General features: G+C 50.1%; 9 protein-coding genes across 9 annotated transcripts; 4 read left to right on the top strand and 5 right to left on the bottom strand.

The window, feature by feature from the left end:
• Nucleotides 1–308: 308 nt before the first annotated feature.
• BU24DRAFT_340839 (thioredoxin-domain-containing protein) lies at nt 309–950 on the bottom strand (the record flags this gene model as incomplete). The annotated part of the gene is made up of 2 exons (XM_033523246.1): nt 309–651; nt 721–950. 2 exons carry the CDS (start codon nt 948–950, stop codon nt 309–311), a joined length of 573 nt encoding a protein of 190 aa, XP_033388462.1.
• Nucleotides 951–1531: 581 nt separating this feature from the next.
• BU24DRAFT_419695 (acyl-CoA N-acyltransferase) lies at nt 1532–2663 on the bottom strand. The gene has a single exon (XM_033527281.1). It carries the CDS (start codon nt 2404–2406, stop codon nt 1804–1806), a length of 603 nt encoding a protein of 200 aa, XP_033388463.1. The 5' UTR covers nt 2407–2663; the 3' UTR covers nt 1532–1803.
• Nucleotides 2664–3358: 695 nt separating this feature from the next.
• BU24DRAFT_459735 (uncharacterized protein) lies at nt 3359–5089 on the top strand (the record flags this gene model as incomplete). The annotated part of the gene is made up of 1 exon (XM_033531750.1): nt 3359–5089. One exon carries the CDS (start codon nt 3359–3361, stop codon nt 5087–5089), a length of 1731 nt encoding a protein of 576 aa, XP_033388464.1.
• A 452-nt stretch (nt 5090–5541) lies between these two features.
• On the bottom strand, nt 5542–8111 carry BU24DRAFT_419697 (glycoside hydrolase family 2 protein). Its single transcript, XM_033527282.1, has 8 exons — nt 7736–8111; nt 7457–7676; nt 7222–7406; nt 6756–7174; nt 6491–6706; nt 6302–6445; nt 6116–6246; nt 5542–6058 (listed from the first exon to the last, which is right to left on the bottom strand). The coding sequence occupies exons 1-8, from the start codon at nt 8055–8057 to the stop codon at nt 5740–5742; spliced, it is 1956 nt and encodes a 651-aa protein (XP_033388465.1). The 5' UTR covers nt 8058–8111; the 3' UTR covers nt 5542–5739.
• A 1768-nt stretch (nt 8112–9879) lies between these two features.
• On the bottom strand, nt 9880–12270 carry BU24DRAFT_133730 (kinase-like protein). Its single transcript, XM_033521045.1, has 2 exons — nt 10146–12270; nt 9880–10089 (listed from the first exon to the last, which is right to left on the bottom strand). The coding sequence occupies exons 1-2, from the start codon at nt 12076–12078 to the stop codon at nt 10064–10066; spliced, it is 1959 nt and encodes a 652-aa protein (XP_033388466.1). The 5' UTR covers nt 12079–12270; the 3' UTR covers nt 9880–10063.
• Nucleotides 12271–13239: 969 nt separating this feature from the next.
• BU24DRAFT_133794 (uncharacterized protein) lies at nt 13240–13872 on the top strand. Its single transcript, XM_033521047.1, has 2 exons — nt 13240–13443; nt 13492–13872. Exons 1-2 carry the CDS (start codon nt 13332–13334, stop codon nt 13683–13685), a joined length of 306 nt encoding a protein of 101 aa, XP_033388467.1. The 5' UTR covers nt 13240–13331; the 3' UTR covers nt 13686–13872.
• A 470-nt stretch (nt 13873–14342) lies between these two features.
• BU24DRAFT_406721 (uncharacterized protein) lies at nt 14343–14844 on the bottom strand (the record flags this gene model as incomplete). Its single annotated transcript, XM_033525777.1, has 2 exons — nt 14343–14647; nt 14700–14844. 2 exons carry the CDS (start codon nt 14842–14844, stop codon nt 14343–14345), a joined length of 450 nt encoding a protein of 149 aa, XP_033388468.1.
• A 145-nt stretch (nt 14845–14989) lies between these two features.
• On the top strand, nt 14990–15816 carry BU24DRAFT_133782 (uncharacterized protein). Its single transcript, XM_033521046.1, has one exon. It carries the CDS (start codon nt 15193–15195, stop codon nt 15676–15678), a length of 486 nt encoding a protein of 161 aa, XP_033388469.1. The 5' UTR covers nt 14990–15192; the 3' UTR covers nt 15679–15816.
• A 711-nt stretch (nt 15817–16527) lies between these two features.
• Nucleotides 16528–19090, top strand: BU24DRAFT_448473 (uncharacterized protein). The gene is made up of 2 exons (XM_033530890.1): nt 16528–17618; nt 17678–19090. Exons 1-2 carry the CDS (start codon nt 16990–16992, stop codon nt 18747–18749), a joined length of 1701 nt encoding a protein of 566 aa, XP_033388470.1. The 5' UTR covers nt 16528–16989; the 3' UTR covers nt 18750–19090.
• The last annotated feature ends 605 nt before the right edge of the window (nt 19091–19695 follow it).

Below are 19695 nucleotides of genomic sequence, written 5' to 3' on the forward strand. Positions count from 1 at the left end.
GTACTATTTCGCGAAGCAAGCTGTGGTCCGTCGCCATCAAAATTTTGAAGAGCCCATAAGGCTTCAATGGGAAAGGAGTAAATCTTACAACTATGTTTAGTTATGCTGTAGTCCAAAATTTCGGGTAAGCAACTAGATAAAGCTACGATAATCATCATTGATTATGATACGCAGATAGAATGCAATTGCAGTACGGTGATGCTATCGCATGCGCTAGCTTACTCTCATGGATATGGATATGTTCCTTTACGCCTGTCCCCCAATGTCCCATAAACTCCGTGCAACGAATCAAACCAATCTTTTCAATCCTATCGGCGCCCTCGAATGTTGAAAGGACTTTCCTCAGCAGCGCGGTACGAGTCGAAAGAGAACAAGCTGACAAAATACAGAGCAAGGAATCGAATGACGATGTCCCCTAGTCCTCCATTGCCACTTATCATTCGGTTGATGCCCGCGAAAGCGCTCTCGTTTACAGGTCGGCTCGGTTGAGAACTCGATCCCAGAGTATATCCTTTTGACTTGAAGGCCTCGCCCGTGGAGGGGCCGGTGTCGTTAGCAGCTTTGCGAACAGCAGCTGTGAGGGCCGATGCGTTTGCGCCACGGATGGTTTCGACGACGGAACCGGATTTGATGACGAGGAAGGTAGGCATACTATTTCACAATGGTCAGTTGGATTCGAGTAGGAAGGATATACCGTATGAAATAAGAGGAATCACTTACGCAGAGACACCATACTTCTGCGCTACATCCTGGCAGGCATCAACGTCCACCTTACAGAACTGTAGCTTGCCTGGTTTGGTTTCTTTATCTGCGAGGCCGGAGAATACAGGTGCGATCGCTTTACATGGGCCACACCAGTCGGCGTAGAAGTCGACAACCGTATACGTCGACTGCGAAAGCAGCCTGCTGAAATGGGCGCTGTCGTTGACAGATGTGATCTTCTTCGACATGACTGAGGAGATCGGGTGCAGATAACGGCGGATTGTTGGTGTTGGCGTGCAAAGGATCCGAGGTCGGATGTTGTTTGCCCAGGACTTATTTTCTCGGAGGAGGAGCCGTTCAAACACACAGTGCGAGCGCCGCAGAGTTGAGAATGCGAATGGATGCGTGAACGTTGTGTTGCGTTGCGTAGCGCTTGCACGGTGGGGGAACGGACTTTAGGTTGGAGTGGACAGCTTGCTTGCTTGTGACAAGGTTCTGTCGAGTTGGGGGTTCGTCATGCCCCCGGGTTTCCGCCGATTGGCTACGACAGTCCGCTATACGATTGGCCACTCACCACCATTCTACATTTCATGTTGCTATTCAGTATTTAGAAACGACTTGATGGTTATTCTATGCCCTGTAAATTTTGGAGGGACTGAAATTATGAATAGTATAGTATATCTTAAGTGCAACGTCTGAATGCTCCGTAAGGATTGTAGGAGAATAAAATATAGAGTTTGATATTATACTTGCTGGTGACGTTTTGAGATGCAGTTATATTGATATTGAACCATCTACATTAAGTAAAGTATGTTTTATTCTTGATCTTGTTTCCTTTATCCCAGTTGGACCATTACTATCCTTGAAGTCCGTACTTCAAAGATTGCTAGATAGCTCGTAATCCTATCATCAAGATTCAGGCATGGGCTGCCGGACGCATACTCTTCCGTTCTGTCCAACCAATTGGGTTACCCATGATATCTCGCAAGAACCAAGGGCAAGTATCTTACAGAAACAATATGATCGGGTGTTCTGATCTATCCCGATCGAATTACATCCATGATAGAATCAAGTGTATACTAATTATTAATCAAGCTTTTTTTAGTGACCTTGTGCACGCAACTCTCGCCACTCTGACTCCAATATACCCATATCGATACCATCCCACCAGCTTCCATCGTGCCATAGCTCCTCCCGCTGTCTGCCTTCATGTTTGAAACCAATCTTCTCATATAGTCTAACAGCACCCGTATTCCAACCAAAAGCTCTGATCTTGACTCTGTGCAATCCTGCTCTCCTGAAGGCGAAGTCCAACGCCCATCGGATAGCCTCTCCACCATAGCCCTTCCCTTGATAGTCCGGCAAAACATCAATTGCAATCTCGCTGAAGCGATGATGTTGCATCCCTGGTGGCAAGGCTTTGAGGTTAATCTGTCCTATTGGTGTGCCATCGTGAACAAGTGTCGAGTCTGGGCTTGCTAAGCATATCACAGCTCCCATTAAGCAATCTTCCGCCACTTGCTTCTGAAACTTTGCAGCATCCGCGGAACCTGGCAGGCGATTGTTTGATGCATTGCTGTTTTGGTACCCAATCCTATCGTCGTTTATCGCACGGAACAATTCATCGTCCTGGGGCGTTTGCACAGCGCGAAAAACCAACCTTTCACTACGGAAGGGATCGCGGGCTTCGTAGTTGGTTGCCATTCCGCCCAACAATATCGAGACAGAGTAAAGGTATTTTTCTGATTTGTCGATTATTGAGAATGTTTGGTGTTTCGAAAGTCCGGTGCAGATGGAACAGAGATCCGGATGGCGGAGGATGTTTCGAGGAACAGTGGGTCTCCAAATTAAACTAGCAGAGAATTGTAGATCATAGAAACGTGATAGGATTCGCGTGTCAATTTTACGTATGGGGGACGAATTGACAGGACAATCCTACTTCTTCTTTCGAAGATTCTTTGACAATCGTGTTGGTAGATTTTGGTGTTAGAGGCGCACGTGAGATCAGATCTCGCTAAGTTGAGAGATCGACGATACTAGGCCTAGATAGGAACAACAACTATGACATAGAAGGAAACATATCGATGGACTCCCGAGTACTTTTTGATCCTCCGGATTGCTTAGCAAACCCGACAACAGGATGATTGCTCAACTAGCGCTCGAAGCCAAGGATCACTTCTCCATAATACCGACTACCAGTCAACGTCCTTCAACGTATGTATTGACCGTGCAAACCCCGGGCTCAACCCAGTGATCAGCCGTTCCGCTTCCTCGACATGGGAAGAGGCGTAGAAACTAGGCGTGTGGTCCCTGGGCGCAGAGCACAGATCTTCTCGATTCTCCAGACATGATACCTGTGAGCAGGGTTGCAGCCAGTGTTCGCCAGTGCGCAAGTGCTCGTATGGTACGAGGAGGGACGACGCCTCATCGTAGGGCTTAACTCGAATCTCGGGGATGTATCTGAAGCTTTGGAAAATAATGATATAGAAGAGCCTCTCCTCTCCCGAGACATCTATCTCATCATTCAAACCACGGTTTACATTCATCAAAACTCTTCAGGGCGGGTCGATTTCCTTTTTGCTTATTTCTTGCGTCTTTATACCCGTTGTTTTCCATTTCTTCACTTCATCATCCGCACTGGTTTGCGTCTTTCACCATGTCTTGTTCTGGTCTCCAATCTTGTCTGCCATTTCTATTGGCCAATCCCTCGGCTCCACTTACTCTCCATACGGATGCAGCCGACACAGCGAACTTGAACTTGAAGACTAAGACACAGCATCAACCAGCACAGCAAAGGCATGAGCCCTTCGTCAACATCCAACCGGCGCGGACAGCAGCCCCAATGACATACAAACGATTCAGTGCATATGAACGACGGATGCAACTGAAGGCAGAGCAAGAACTCCTGGCTGCAATCCTCACACCAGCACAGCCACGACAAACCCAATCCACCTGGAGTTCGAGTTCTGCACCACCCGTCATTGAACAACATGACACATGGATTGGAACAAAGAAGGCCGAGGTCAAGGAGAAGGAGAAGGAACGGGCCAAGAGGATCTCATCACCTAGCGAGCTTAACACTTCAACATTCAGGGAGGTTGAATGGACAGAAAAGGTGGCTCCGGTTAGCTCCTCGCCTCCATTATCCGCAGCAAGCACTCCAAACGTGAGGCACTCTCCCAGCATGATGAGTCTCCACAGCAGCGTTGGATCCCCACAGGAATCCATCTTCTCAACCAGCTCCACCAACTCCTCAGTAGAAGCTCTTTCACTCATGTCACCCCCTATCGAGTCCACTCCCGCACATTTTAAGCCGGTTGACAAGAGTGAGCCTTCTAAGGAGCCAATTGACAATGCGCCCTTCCTTCCCAACCTTCACTTCTCAAGTTACTTCGAGGGTTTGGGAATCTGGATGGGTCCTTCCTCTCCAGCATGCACTTCGCCTCCCCTCGACTCGCCAGTTGAATCGGTTGCCTCCTCTGCTAATGAAGAAGTCCCTGAGATCATCAACTTCTATGCCTCCGAGATCCCTCGATCCTCGTACCGCCAGCAAACCAAGAAAGTGTCCTTCGCCACCTCTTCCCCTGAAATCATCTCTGAAGAGTCTGGCGATATATCATTAGCCGTTAATCACCTGGCTGGATGGACTAACCTCTCCACCGGTGAGCCTATAACCCGCAGTACTTCCCAGCAGTCTCTCCGAACCCAAGCAGCCGGCCGCTCGATCCTTCGTCAAAAGAGCTCCTTCACCAACGATGCACCTGCCGTTCCTGAGAAGGACACGCCCTCCCGCCAATTCCGAACGATCACCATGTACGGAGCACCGACTTCCCAGCCAGGCAGCAACAACAGCGCCGTCTCCTCGTCCAAGGAACCCGAATTTGAACGATTCTTCCGCGTTGCCGAGTCTCCCTCTCTATCTCCCGTACCATCTCTCAGCTCTGCACGATCCTCCTCGCCCTCATCCTCTCGCTCCGAGTCCCCAGCCTTCTCCCCACCCGCCAACGCTTTCTTCCCCATCTCCCTCGGCGACGTCGTCCAGAAGAAGGCCAGCCTCACCTCGTATCCCTACGGCCCCACAGATTTCTCCGACGACTCCCCCACAATCCGTGAGTTCGAAGAGACCCGCGCCATCATCATGAGCAGACCAACCGCGACCCCCTGCACCAAGTCTAACGGCCAGCAACGCGTTGTGATCAACGCTGCTCCACCTTCCAAGCCCGCTCGCACCCTGTCTCTCCCCCAGCAGCAGAAGCAGGTGAGGCACTGGAGCATGAGCGGTGCTGGCTGGACCAAGACATCCGGTGGAAGCCCCCCAGTCAAGAACGAGTCTGCCGTGCCCCCAGTCCCACGCATGTCTATCAACTACAGCGGTGTGGCTTTCTAAGTCTCGCCTGCCAGCTCGAGTCCTCAAGGACCTCGCGTCTTTCATTACCTCTCTGCTTCTCTGAATGATAGAAGGCGTTCCCATCCTTGTTTATATCCCGGGAACATCTTCATTGGGTACATATTTTGACCCCCCACTCTCCTTCTCTTTTTTCCATATTCTGGTTTACCGATTCATGACCCACATCGACCTTTGTAAATACTCCATCCTCATCACGCCCTGCCACGCACAAAGATTCTGTGCAACTGTAAATACGCACCTATCTGTATATGTCCATATTGTCGCATTATCTTTCTTATCCTCTTGTATAGCATCATCTCGACCGTTTTCCTTATAGATTAGATCACAGCCACCTGTATATAAATAACCAATGTAAATACACTGCAATATCACATATAACGAATCATCAATTATCGAACAGTGCAGAAAATATATGAAAGTATATTGATAATGGGGGATTGAGAATATAGATAGCAATGATTTCAGAAAGGATACGTGCCACTTGGGCGACTCCCTTCCTTTGAACCTTCGCACGTACGGCTCGCGTACGACCTGGAAAATGTCATCATCATCCAGGGAGGAGATCCCTCAATCTCGAGCATTAAATATATCCACGGCAAATACCCCTCGCCTCACGTCCAATTATCCTCCTAAAACCCAGTCTGAACCTGCACCATCGTGTAGTTCCGACCTCCACGCGCAGAAGCTGCGTCGTACAACGCTTGAATATCGGCCTTCCACTGATCTAGATCGGGTCGGAGGATACGCCTGTCGTACGAAAGCATACCATTGACCTCGCCCTCGACATCCGTTGTCTGCGTCCAAATGGCAGCCGAGCAGGCGAACTTCTCGATCTGGTCGCGGAGCTCGCTGAGGAGGATGTGGGCGCGGTAGTTCCAGTGCTCGAGGGTGGCGTCGATTTCGTAGGTGCCGTTGATCTCGTTGATGGCTTTTTCGACTTTCCAGAGGCTGGTTCATGAGGTCAGTAAGAGATGGTGGGGATGTGAAATAGGGCATGGGGCGTACTTCTCTGCAGTTAGGTTGTGGCCGATGCCTCCGAACTCGCCTTGGATTCCGATGCGCTTGGGGTCGTAGGGTGTGCTCGGGGTGGAGTAGAATGGAGTGCCGCATTGGGGGTTTGCGTAGTGATGGTTATCCTGTTTTTTATTAGCCACGCTATTTTTCGATTAATAGAAAAAGGTTCGCACTCACATGGAAATCACCCGCACCGTGATCGTCCCACCCAGAAGCCGCGTTAATCAATCGTGTAGGGTCGAGAGATCGAATGTGGTCTGTAAGACGAAGTTCAGGTAGTTCGCGCTTCTTCTCTTGACCCCAACCCTCATTGTAGATGACCTAAAACGTCAATAAATGACTCGGTCAGATAGGTGATTATCTTACCCATGTAATAATGCTTGGATAGCTCTTGTGTTGTTCTATGAATAAGTCTAGTTGTCGCTCGAATTCTTTCTGTACCTCTTCATTCTTGGTGCGGAGGTTCTCGCTGCATGGTGCTGTCGACGCAGGGACCGAAGGGCGCAATGACGGCATGTCTTGGATCAAAAGAAGACCCAACTCGTCGCAAGCGCGATAGAACAAAGAATTCTCAATCTTGATCTATGAAAGGGTCAGCATATTGTACGTGTCGAGTTGCGCCTAAACTTACGTGCTTGCGCAGCATATTGTATCCAATCTTCTTCAATGTTTGAATGTCGTATACCATTGCCTCTTTGTTTGGAGGTGTGTGAAGACCGTCGGGCCAATACCCTTGATCGAGGGTACCAAATTGGAAGACAAACTCCCCGTTGAGCAATGGTCGTTGTACACCATCTACCTCGCCTCTGGAGATAGTTCTAAAGCCAGTGTAGCTATGGATTACATCTTTACCGCCATCGAGCTCGACGGTCAGATTGTAAAGTGTTGGCGAATCGGGAGACCACAACTTGGGAGAATCGACCTTGAATTGGAATGGGCTATTCGACTCTCCGGAAAACACGGATATGATCTCATCTGAACCAGGCTCGTATATGGTGATGTCGACTGGTCCACTTGTCTGGTTACCCGATGCATGCACAGTAACATTAACTGTTTAAATTTAGCATTTGCAATTTTCGCGAGCGAGTGCAACTTACCATTACCCTCCATGTCCGCACTAATATCCAACTGTGTGACATGGCTAATAGGAGCTGATTCGAGCCAAACGGTCTGCCAGATGCCGCTGCAGGGTGTATAGAAGATATGCGATGGTTCTAGGGTTTGCTTTCCAATTGGGATCTGTATCAAGTCCTTGTCTGTTGGGTCGTACACATGAACGACTCTGCACTATGTGAGCAACCAATGAGCTTCGATATTCGAGTTTTAGCTTACAGTTCATTCGTTCCGTTTACAGACAGGTAGTCGGTGACATCCACGGTGAACTCGAAGTAGCCACCACGGTGGAAAGTGACATTCTTCTGATTGACGAAAATGGTAGCCTCATAGTCGACAGCACCAAAGGTGAGAAGCACACGGTTATCGGAATTCCAGTCGGAAGGAACTTCGAAAGTAGTCCTATACCAGCTCCAGATAGCCCACTTCGCCATGATGCCTAAAAGAAGTCGATGTGTCAGTCGCAGAATCGAATCTTACAAAAACAAGCTGACCTACCAGATAGTGCACTCTCCAAGCAAAAAGGAACAAGAACGGACTGTCCGAGATCCTGGCCAAACGGAGGTGAGGCGATCTCGCCGTCGCTGGCATTACGATACTGCCAGACTCCGTTCAAGTTCTTCCAGTCAGAGCGCTGGCGTTGAGGACGTGGGTACTCGGGCCAGGGATCCGTGCCGACTTCTTCTGTCCATGGTGTATCGAGAGGGCCTTTCTTGAGCTCGTAGCCAGTGTTGTTGACTCGCTTGAAGAACCTGCTGTTACTCGAGGCCAGGACGGTAGTGGCCCAGAAGAGAGAGATGATACCTATAGAGAGACGCATGATGAACTTGACACAATGACCTTGACAGATGAAGTATCAAATTCAGTTCTCTTCGAACGGTTAGGAAAGGATACCAAGGTTTCAGGAAGAGGGAGCCACGGAGATATCTATATATAAGGCACGGACCTAGGCCACCGCTACAAGCAGAACGTGAAGTGAATTTACCTTCTGTTTGCCTTGGCGGTGAGGGTTAGCGGCGGGATCAAGCCTGGTGGCTGCCTGCCATCCTGTCGATCACCAGGGCTTGTGAGGCTGCGGTGTGGACGTTTTTGCAAGGAAGATCGTGCTTGGCGGGTGTTGTTAGCTCAAGTGAATGACTATCGATCATGCAGTAGTGCAGAACTCGCAGTGAAGCAGGCTACGGCCCATGCGGAACCTGACCGTCTCCCCCCAAACGAAATCTACAGTGAAGAGCGATTTAGACCAGGGAAGCTTCGGTAGTGCAAAATCGTTGGAGATGCATGGGATTGCAGGGGGAGAAGCTGGGAAGCTATGACAATAACGGACTTTTTAGGAAACGATGAACCAGGGGGAACTCATAGAATTGCTTAGATACCTGGTCTTAGCCTGTTGAGGATCTTCAAGGTCATTCGCATCCCCGCAATATTTCTTCCGGGTAGCTCGACAGGCGCTGAACTATGCAATATCGCTATATGGTGTGAGCCATCTGTGTATGACAGCACCTCGTGCTAATACCAGCCGACCCAAACCCCGGCGTACCTGGGTTTGTAGAACTGGTTGCGTGGTAGTTCATTGAGTACACAGAGATGCATGTAAACCAGTAGTTGATCGACACAAATGAACTCTGTTAAGGCCAAGTGGGTTGGGTGAGACCTTGCCAATGCATGGCGAAAACGATGAGGATCGAATGCACACAAGTGCGTCTTCGCAGTAACATATCCGGGTCGGTGAGAGGAGAGAGGTGGAGAGTAACCAAAGTGCGCAGGTAGTCCAGGCAAAGTGCTGTATATTGTATGCATGCAACGGTCGGATGAGACATTGTGTAGCAGGACTTCAATGCCGTGACGTCAAATGCGCTGGCAGGTACCAGGTACTATCAAGGTCACGCAGATAGAGGCATTTGAGCATGTTAGCAGGACATGTTCTATGGTGGGATCAGTAAACCAGGCTGTATGGGAACTTAATTAACCAGTAAGCTCTATCTGAAGAACCGTTTCCCTTCGTGTTCGTCGCAGAGTTAGTTCTGGGAACAATTGGTTTAATAAATCTGGGGCACAAACGAAACGGGGAACGGACGAACAAAATCAGTCTTTCCCCGCTTGATTTCCGTTTGCAAGAGCCTGTACACGTGATGTGATTTGGCAAGTCATCATAAAGCAAAGGCGCATGGAGGGGACGGAGGAATATATCACCTTCTCAATGTGGAATTAAGCTTAAACATTCATGCCGATCTCCCCTCATATGCCTCGTGTCGTATTGTACGACATCCTTGTCGCCTCCATTATCTACGTCATTTCCCCAGGCCCCATATTGGAGTGCCCCAATCTGTTTGTACATTGGGTGCATATTCCCGTAATCTGCATTGCGATGTTTTTATCTCATCATTTCCACGTCCAAGCGATTATTGTAGGTCGACGGCTTGTACAAACTCTTCCAAGCTATGTCAACTCCAAATGATCATACCAATACTGCGATGGCTCCAAGACTGCATTGTCCATGGCCCAAGGATTCAAGAAAACTGAGAACACCTTCCTTATTCGAATGCAACATCTGACTGCTTTGTCAAGCATGATCCACACCCCTTTACACCAAAGAAAATGCTCCCAGAGGCGCTTCAGGAAGGCTTACTATCCCCAGAAATGGAGAAAGAAATTCAATATAATGGGTCGGGCGCAATACCACAAGTAGGCATGGAGTGTTGTGGAACCCAACCATTCCATACGCTCAATGAACTAATCGGTCCCTCCTTTCTTTCTAGTCTTCATACTCATGGCAGCATCAAAAACGGCTTGTTCCATGGCTTGACCTTGAACGTTGCTGTCGCACTAGACGGGCTGTGATCTCGGGGCGACTGGGGAGATGATGGTGTTATGGGCGAAGTAGGAGTATCTAGCGCAGGATATCTACCTCTGTACGGATCTACTTCGATCCTCATCGGCGCGTTGTGAGCTTTACCAATTGTCCGTACTGACTCTGCATCATCGAACTCCGAAATATCGTCCAAAGTCGACCGATCCGCGTACGAGTTTAGAATGGACGAAACGCCACGCATAGTCGAAGGTCCAGAACGTATTGTATCTGTATCTGAACTCATGGTCGAGAGCGAGAGCGACGAGGAACGAAACGACGACATGGAAGATGTCCTATCAGAATCCGAATTAGACGAGGTCGCTACCCCGATATCATGCTTGTGCGAACCACAGTGCACACTTGGCATGGATGTGTGGTTCAGCAGAATGTCAAGCAAGCGATCGCGTACGTCTCTGGCACTCGGCCTCACACCCGGCGCTCGACTAAGCATGCCTCGGACCAGAATCAGGATATGCGGTATTGCTGCAAACGAGTCATCTGTTTGTTCGGCTGCAGCATCTTCGATTACCTTCATCCATGATTCCACGCGCTCCAAATTCGCATGATACGAAGAATCGGTACGCGAATTCTTCCCTCCCATGTTCACTTTTTGCTTCGACGATCGATGCTTGATAAAGTCGTGTGCCTTCTTCTTCAACATAAATGTTATCAGCTCAAGGAATATGCAACCAAGCGAGAAAACATCGGCCTTCTCGGTGTCATGCATCCGTGATCGTGGTTTCGGCGCAAGTTTCGTCTTCTTGAAACCGAAATTGAAATTTGAAAATTCGTTTGTTGGCACTTTGGTAAGTTTCTGGCGGCCTGAGCCAGAACTGTTCGACGACCCTCCCGAGCTTTTACTCGCTACCGACGGCTTGCGCACGTTTCCGATCGTGGGTGAAGGTGCCGATGCTTCAGCTTCGAGGGGTTTTGTTGAAGTATTTGCCTCAGGCGCACCATACACATACACTTCCATGGGGTCGGGCTTCTTATCCTTTTGGAACGTCTCCAGGCTGCCGATGTCACTAAATGCGATATTGTTGTGCTCGTCTATTAAAATATTCGAAGGCCGTATCGATGAATGGCAAAAGCCCATCTGATGGAGTGTGGCGATGGCATCAGCCAGACAATGAAGCCATCCAAGAATCAGGTGCCTCCTCTCGGGTTTTGGCAGCTTCTGATACTGCGCTGGGTTGCGATGGTCGATGAAGGATTTTAGAGTATGTTGTCCAACGAAGTTGGTCAAGGTGTAGCCCGCGCCCTTGAGAGTATAAGAAGCCCACACTGGGGCTATGTGCTCGTGTTCTACCATCCGGGAGCTTTCGACGTCCATGATATAATCCGATTCAAATGCATCTGGCGAGTTGACATCGCCCAAGGCAAATTTTCTCCTGACATATACGACTGCAGGTTCCTTCGGTCGATGAACTCTCGACCAATGCTGGAGCGTTACTGCTGGCGGTAGGGCCATGACGTATTCCAGAGGCAGTACCTCGTTTGGTGCATAGTCAATATGAACACCCTCGTCTAACTCTCGAAGCAGGAATGTGAATTGAGTGTGATAAAATCGATTATTGACTTGGTCGTTCCTGCGATTTGAAAGTTCCAGCTTCTCAATGTCGTCCATCTGTAAAGGGAGGTCATCGTCATCCCACGAGCGATCCACGACTGTGAATATCTTGTCCGACTCTCCGACTTCTGCCAAAACCAAGAACAATCTCCTTGCTCTTTCCATTATCCAATCGATATAAGTGTCGTCAGTCAGGTCCCCAAACCCCACCGAACGCTCCAGCCATTGGCGCTCATTCGGCCTTAATCTCGACGTAACGAATTCTGCTGTGACCTTTTCATTGATTCGTTCCTCCGTCCACCATATCTGCTGGATGGCGGCGTGAGGGGTAACTAGCGAGTGGCCGGCGTATCCGTAGATTAAAGCGTTGAGTGCGACTGTTTGCTCGTTCACCACGTTCGTCAGCGTCCTCCCGCTCATGTTGACGTTGAACTCAATTGAGGCTCATGAGTTTCATTGAGTTTCAAGTATATATCGTGTCACGATGGTAGTCGGCGATCGGATGGCAATTTACATGCGCACAAGAGCTCATTCTTCACGTCTTTTGAAAAGGGGGATGAGAGAGACGATGATGGAAGGCAGCCAACTGGGTGCGATGTGAGGTATGTAAGACAAGACTTCCAAATGTCAGCGCGGCTGGATTCATCGGCCCATATACATTGTCGCACAGGAACCGCATCCGCCATTCGGGATGACAGTTTTGGTGGCAAGCGGCATGGCAACGCAATACAGTGGCTTCGGCTCGCCCGCAATCTGAGGTCGAATGGGGCCAATCAGAGCAAAGTAAGGCGTTGGAGTTTGTATGCTACACATCCATAGCGGGCTCTAGCTGGCGAGACAGAGGGCCTTTTACCCAAAAGGCGGCGTTGGCCCCGACAATTTCTGGCCATGTGAAAGGTACCAGGGCGTCCCAGGTCGCCAGGCTGATAAGGATCGATAATGGGGACCCAGCCATGGCATGCAGGGCGAGAGCTGCTAAAGCAGAATGCCAATAGAAGTTGCGCATAGCCGTTCGCTTGGGCGGGGGACGCCTCGCACCGACCAAGCTGTTGACAATCCCTCCCGTACGACTTCGAGATAGGTCTTCGCCGTCGCGTATGTCATATGAGAAGGCGGCTAAAGACGCGATAATAATGATATTAAGCCCTTAACGCGATGTTCGTTTATTGTTTTTGTCGTTATTATTAGTAGCGAGTGGCACGATCGCGCATACAGCAGAGTAATTCAAGCAAGACAATCTAGATGGTCGGGCGGCCGACCACCGGCTGCACCTCTGTCTAGGAGCACGAACGGGGAACCTGGTTGCAGGCTCTCGGTAGGCAAAGGACCAAATTGCTGCTAAGGGTACAGGCTACAGCGTAGTGTGCAGCATACCACGTACTTGGACTGATCAGGCGATTCCCAGCCGGAGCACGGCGTGAGACGTCAGCAACTTTGATAGCTCAACCAAATAACGAACTGGGAATCAAAGGACGTGGGCACTATTGATCTATCGAACATGCCATGCATCGCCATAAATGCCTCCAAAGCCATTATTGGAGTATTCTGCCGATGACCCGGGGTCTCCCGCTTCGATGTTCTCTCTGCTACCACCGACAGCCTGCACGCCATTACTCGCCTCAGGCGGGGTGAACTTAGGCTATCAGAGCTGAGGACGTGCTATTACTGAATCAATGTTGGACCCAGATTGCGGCGCAGCGATGGAAGAACTTCTTCTGTCCTGGATCCTGATGTGTTGCGACGGCATGCATGATATGGTTGGGATAAGGTTTGAGTCCAAGTTGTGTGAGTGGATTGCGGTGGAGCCCGAAAGTGAAGTCTGACGAGTAGAAGTTCTTCGGCGATGTTCTGTTATCACTACCACCGCCGCCGTCGTCCCCATCGTTGCTGTTGTTCTTCGTTGGGCTGTTGTCGGGACGGATGGAAGGAGTTGGCGTCCAACGTCCCGCCGTCATACTAACGCCGCTGAAGCCTGCGTAAATTGTAAATCTGTACTACCACGAGCGTGGACGGTCAGGTCAGGGTAGGAAGGAGGGATGTTCATATTCGTTGATCATTTCCAGCTACGTAGGGTTTTATCTAACAAGAAAAGAAAACGAATGCGAGTACGGAATAGCAAGCTGGCGATGTGTGTAGGTGGAATGCAAAACTACCCGGGGAGTCGCGTGTGAATGTGCGCACGTGCACACTTGCCGAGACGATCACCCACCAATTCTCTTCGGTCTACCCAAAACATTCACATCCTCCACCCACCTTACGAGTACCACCACCCTGGGACTTCTCGATGGTTACTCTATAAGGAAGGAGATTCGATATCGCCATGCTCGGTCCCTCTGACGATAGCCATTGCCATCCCACGCTGGCGTTCACCATTCGTTCTCAGACATTGTGATTTGTTAAATGGGCGCTCCCCTCGCGACCCATGCTTTTCTTTATTTATTAAATCTCAAAATTAGGAAGTCAAATAATCACAACTGTCAAATCCGCAAATCCCTTGTCTCATTATTGTACCGTCGTTCCTATCTCGTAAAAATGTCGAAATACTACTTTCAAGGCATCGGCATCTGCCCTTGATAGCCACTTTGAGCTTAAAGGAGTGTCTCTGGTCATCCGAACAGTCTACCGAATGCGGTAAACATACCGATACCATCGTGTATGCCCATCTTTTCGGCCTTTCGCCTCTCTTATTTGTGAAGCGTAAAGAACACATCGTTCTTGCTCGGGGCAACCTTGACCTGGCTTCCTCCTGGATGAGTACCCGTTGGCCACTCTATCTTGGGCCCATTGGCACTCTCGACCGTAATCTTGTGGCCCTTGAAGGGGTCACCAAACACGGTGCTCAAATCAAACCAGACTTGTTCGCCATCGAGCGAGTAAGAGAATATCTGGGTTGGCGCTCCAGTGTACAGCCCATCGTTCGTCTTGGTGATCTTCAATGCGATGCCTCCGGTCTGAGCATCGTGGCGAAATGCTTCTACAATTGCGCTGCCTAGGTGATGATTAGTACGGGTCTCTGAAATAATATCATGACTCTTGCTCACCTGGCAATACCTCACGCCGTTCACCAACGGTACTGCCGACAGACCAGACATAGAACGGCTCGTCAGAGCCGTTGCTAACAACGGCATTACCAACAGCCGTCACAGCTGTCGCGAAGGCGATGAGCGAGGCGGCGATGAAGCGCATATTGAACAAATGTTTCGTGGTAAAGATTAAGTATTAGCGAATGTCTTGCTGGAGTTGAGCGAATGTGGATGTATGCTAACGACAGTAAAATTTCCAATGTTCAATGTTGATGGAAGACATCAGTCGCGAAGACGAGGGTATTTATACCTCCCTACCTGTATTGATGAGCCTGCTATATCAACATCAACTCCGTCAAGCTTCATGATGACGCCAAAATATTGGAAAAGCACTCAAGGCTCCAGGCAAACCACGGCGTCCACTCGCGGACTTCGTGGGTACCCTGATCTGTACCACGAATAGCAATAAATATGGCCATGAAGCGCACGAGGTCGGTCAGAATCTTACAATATGGATCATCATTCTCCGCATGATGAAAGTTCCATTACTTGTTTGGGTAAATATCAATACTCGATTAGATTGTCCGAGGGGTTTCGAGCGGGGAATGCTGCGACGCTGGGTTTCGATATTGCAGGTATATCAGGACCAGACACAAACGTCAATATTGAATGCAACGTCAAAGATTGTGTACACAGAGTAACCCGGATCTTGGTGTCTGATCTTGAGTGGCTGACAGCAACTACAATATTACTTTGGTCTGGGAGAAAGGGAAAATCTTCTACTCGTAGACGGGAGCCAGGAGGACCCCAGGTGAGTCTTTTAGGATCGATCGTATTTATCAGATACCGGTACCTTCGGATGCAAACAGGTGTATCATCGAGGAGCTCGGATCCAATAGCGTCAGTGGCTGCAGGAGCGACCTGCACATTGTCAATCAATCCGCCCGCGTGCCCTCGTGTAAATTGCAGATCACAACGCTTCTCGGAGAATACATGACAACGATGACAACCACAGCCCCTAATCTTAGCACAAGGCATCCGGAAACAGAGTCTTGGAAATAAGCTGGGAAGTTCTACTACATAACTCTGGGGACATGAAAGGTTGCAACCAACCTACCTCCCTACACAACACAACATACCATCCGCTTCCCGAGTTGCGCTTCGTTTTCACTGCAAAATGGACTTACTCCGGTACCTTTCCGACTGAGCGGATCGACGTGGTGAGATCAAGTCTGTGCTACTGTGGAGAAAGTCTCGTGAGTTGCAAGATGAATGATCATTAATAGTGGCCCCAACGACAAAATCTTGTGCACAAAGGAGACTAGATCACTGTTGGTTCCAGGTCGTTGGATCAATCAGTGCAAGGACAGTTCAGGGAGACGATTACAGCACGTTTTACATACCGTCTACTTCCGGGACCGCATTGCAGGAAATTGTCCACCCAGGATGCTGTCACCAACATTGAGGCGCTGCACAGTACGTTCGACGTTCTCCTCCCGGGAATTGACTGTTTGATGTGGGTGTTGTGGAGATTTTATGTCGTATAAGGGCATCAGTTATTTAAGGTTGCGAAGATGCCGAAGTAGCAGCGGGGGATATGATTAGGCCTATTTCGCTCGGTCGGATCAACACTGCCGCAAAGTATTGGACATTCACCCCCACTGATCGAGAATGGCAAAGATGACATCCCTGGAAAGTCAAAGCCACTTGTTTCGTCGAATGCAGAAACGCTGCCCCTGGGACTCGACCGTGCCACCAAAATGATGGGGTCTGCCGCGACTTACCGCCCAGATGAGCGTTGTAATTTCTTATCACGGGCCCGTTTACTACTAGCGTCAACTGTTTAATTACAGCCAAGGATCAATGGCAGTCTCAGTTTACGAAAACATGACATTGAACGAGGCTGGCGGCGACGAACCACAATCTCTTTGGACTCCAGTTATTCCCTACTGACTACTAAATCGGGCCACGATTGACGCAGCTCGGCCGTGAAATTAGGGGAATAGGGCGGGAGATGCACGGTAGCGCGCAAATCCATGATTCGAGAACCTGTACCACCTCCGCAATGGATCTTATAGGAGAAGTTATATATCTAGGCTGTAAGGCGGCCCTTCAACTGCCTCCAACAAGTCATTCTTTGAATCGTTCTTCAGTCTCTCTTTTTACAACACACTCGTTTCTTCGGTATAGCCTTGACGGCATCCACTCTTTTAACCAAAACTAACACAGCAGCATTGGCCTGCGTCGAACAATCACAAGAAGCAATTTCCTGGACATCTCATTGACAATTCATTCACCATCAACCAACATGAAGGCCGCAGCTATCCTCGCTTTGTCCTTCGCGGGCGCAACCTATGCCCACGTTGCCGCTTGGGCTCCCGGCATGTACTGCAAGGGTGGAACCGTTGCAGGTGAAGAGAACAGGAACACCAACGATGCCGTGAACCCACTCTATATGTTGAAGAAGGAGGACTGGTGGTTTCAAAACTCCCGTGGCTGCAACGATGTCCCTCCTCCAGCCGGAGAGAAGCTTCAGATCCCTGCCAACGGCGAGTTCACCGTTGAGCTTGCTCACAACCGTGCTTTCACCACCCTCAGCTACGATGGAGAGTTCGCTACCGCCTGGCCCGATGGCAAGGAGCACCCCGAGGACTGGAACGGTTGGAACAACGGAGGCGAGCCTGCCATTTGCTTGCCTGATGATGGTGCTCTTCATGCTTGGAACGAGACCCACGCTGCCGGAACCGCTTTCGCCATCAGTTACGCCGAGAAGTACGAGGAGGTGACCATGGACAACTTGGTCGTCTTCTCCACTCTCTACCACACTCCCTGGAAGAGGGAGGCGACCTACAAGGTCCCCAACCTCAAGAAGTGCCCGGCTGGAGGATGCACCTGCGCCTGGCTTTGGATCCCCACCGGATGCGGACAGGGCAACATGTCAGTGACCAACCGTTATACATCAGTGATAGATTTGCAGGAGAACTAACGAGGAACAGGTACATGGAGCGATTCGACTGTGAAGTCATCAACGCCAAAGACGATGCCCTTGACCTCGCCAAGGCCCAGGCTCCCGTCTACTGCGAGGACGACCAGTCCAAGTGTGTGAAGGGTGCTAAGCAAATGCTCGCCTGGCACCAGGAGACCGGAGACAACATCGTTGCCCCCAACGGCCTCACTCCCAACTACAACGCCAAGTGCGGTTTCGCCAACGGTGCTCAGACCGACATCTTCGTCGAGGGAACTGCCAAACCCACCGAGACCTATCCCGTCACTCCTGTTGTGGTTGCCTCATCCACCAGCAGCTACGTCGAGCCTACCGCTGTCCTCTCCGTCCCCACTGGAGGCGAGCCTGCTTCCGCTCTCCCCACCACTGCCTACGGAGAGTTCCCCACTGAGGGCATCTCCACCGCCTCTCTCGAGACTCCATCATCCCTCGCCTCCGCTGCTCCCACGACCGCATACGGAGAGTTCCCTACCGCCTCAACCAGCGTCGTCCTTTCAACCCCATCCTCCCTGGCCTCCGCCGCCCCTACCACCGCTTATGGAGAGTTCCCCACTGAGGTCGTCTCCACCGCCTCTCTCGAGACCCCATCTTCCCTCGCCTCCGCTGCTCCCACTACCGCGTACGGCGAATTCCCCACGGAGGGCATTTCCACTGCGTCTCTCGAGACTCCCTCATCTCTTGCCTCCGCCGCTCCCACGACCGCATACGGCGAGTTCCCTACCGCCTCCACCAGCGTCGTCCTCTCGACCCCCTCCTCCCTCGCCTCCGCGGCCCCAACCACCGCATACGGCGAGTTCCCAACAGGCGGCATGACCACCATCGTGGTCCCCAGCTCCTCCTCCTCTGCGCCGTCCCCCGTCCTCCCCACCGAGGCCTCCTCCAGCACCTCCTCCCCCGCATACCCCACCACCACCGTGGACCCCATCGCGCCTACGCCCATCGCCCCAGAGGCATCCGAGGCACCTTCCGCCACGCCTTCCCCAGTGAAGCCGGCTCCCCCCTCCTGCGTCGTGCGCCGCCAGACCAGGGCCGAGAAGATGGCATCCGCCGGCCGCGTCTTGTAGACATCTTCTCTCTCTCCCCGACCCCTTCTCTCTATCTTTTCTTTTCCTTCTCCACGACTTCAGCAGTCGTTGTGTCATGAAATTCACGTCCATTACACCGGGAGCGGGAGGGAGCCATCCAAAGGAAATTTCTATCTCTTTGTTGTCGTATCGTAAAACGAATGAAGCACGTTCTCCATTCGCCTTTTCACTTCTTACCCATCCCACACTTTTACCGACTTAGCGTCGTGTAGAGACAGATGGGCTTGGCTTGTTCTTTTTTTCACATAATTTTTTCTTTTCAAAGCTTGTGTAAAATTTAAAATAACAAATGACGATTTTGAGTTAATCGGAAATATACCATACATATACGTACGTGCCTAGATGGGTGTGGGTGTGTAATTGAAAGAATTTACATGTGTAGCTGCGTGTTTTGAACTGCTGTGTCTTGTGAGAGAGTGTATGCGATGGGGTTGTGATAGTTGATATGTGGTGATGTTGTTGGCTGTGTGGTCTATGTACGAGCTACTAGAGGTCAATTGCAGGAGAGGGTGTCCGACCTTGGTTAGCGGCAAATATCAGGGCCTGCAAAAAGCAAAAGGTAACTCTATACCTTACTACCTGGGTACACAGCAAGATCTATCCTACAACATTTTCAATACTCAATTAGAATGCTTATATGTAGAATGCATATCATTACTCCTTCTCAGTCAAGTCTTTTCAATAGCCTATCTTTAAAATCTTTGACTGTCCTACAATTTACTATTTTCTGTTGTACCAGCAAGCAGTTTCACTTTGGTTCACATTATGGTAAACATATTTAGGTCGTAGTACTATATTTTTTCATTGTATCAACAGTGACAAGCGATTTCGTTCCAATCTCAACGTTGATTTCTATAAGGTAATAGGGTGGTGGTTTCTTCGCCCAATTTCTTCATGCGTTACACAACTCGGGATCTTCGCTGGC

Source organism: Aaosphaeria arxii (genome assembly GCF_010015735.1).
Source record: "Aaosphaeria arxii CBS 175.79 unplaced genomic scaffold BU24scaffold_2, whole genome shotgun sequence".
NCBI classification, from domain to species: Eukaryota; Fungi; Ascomycota; class Dothideomycetes; order Pleosporales; genus Aaosphaeria; species Aaosphaeria arxii.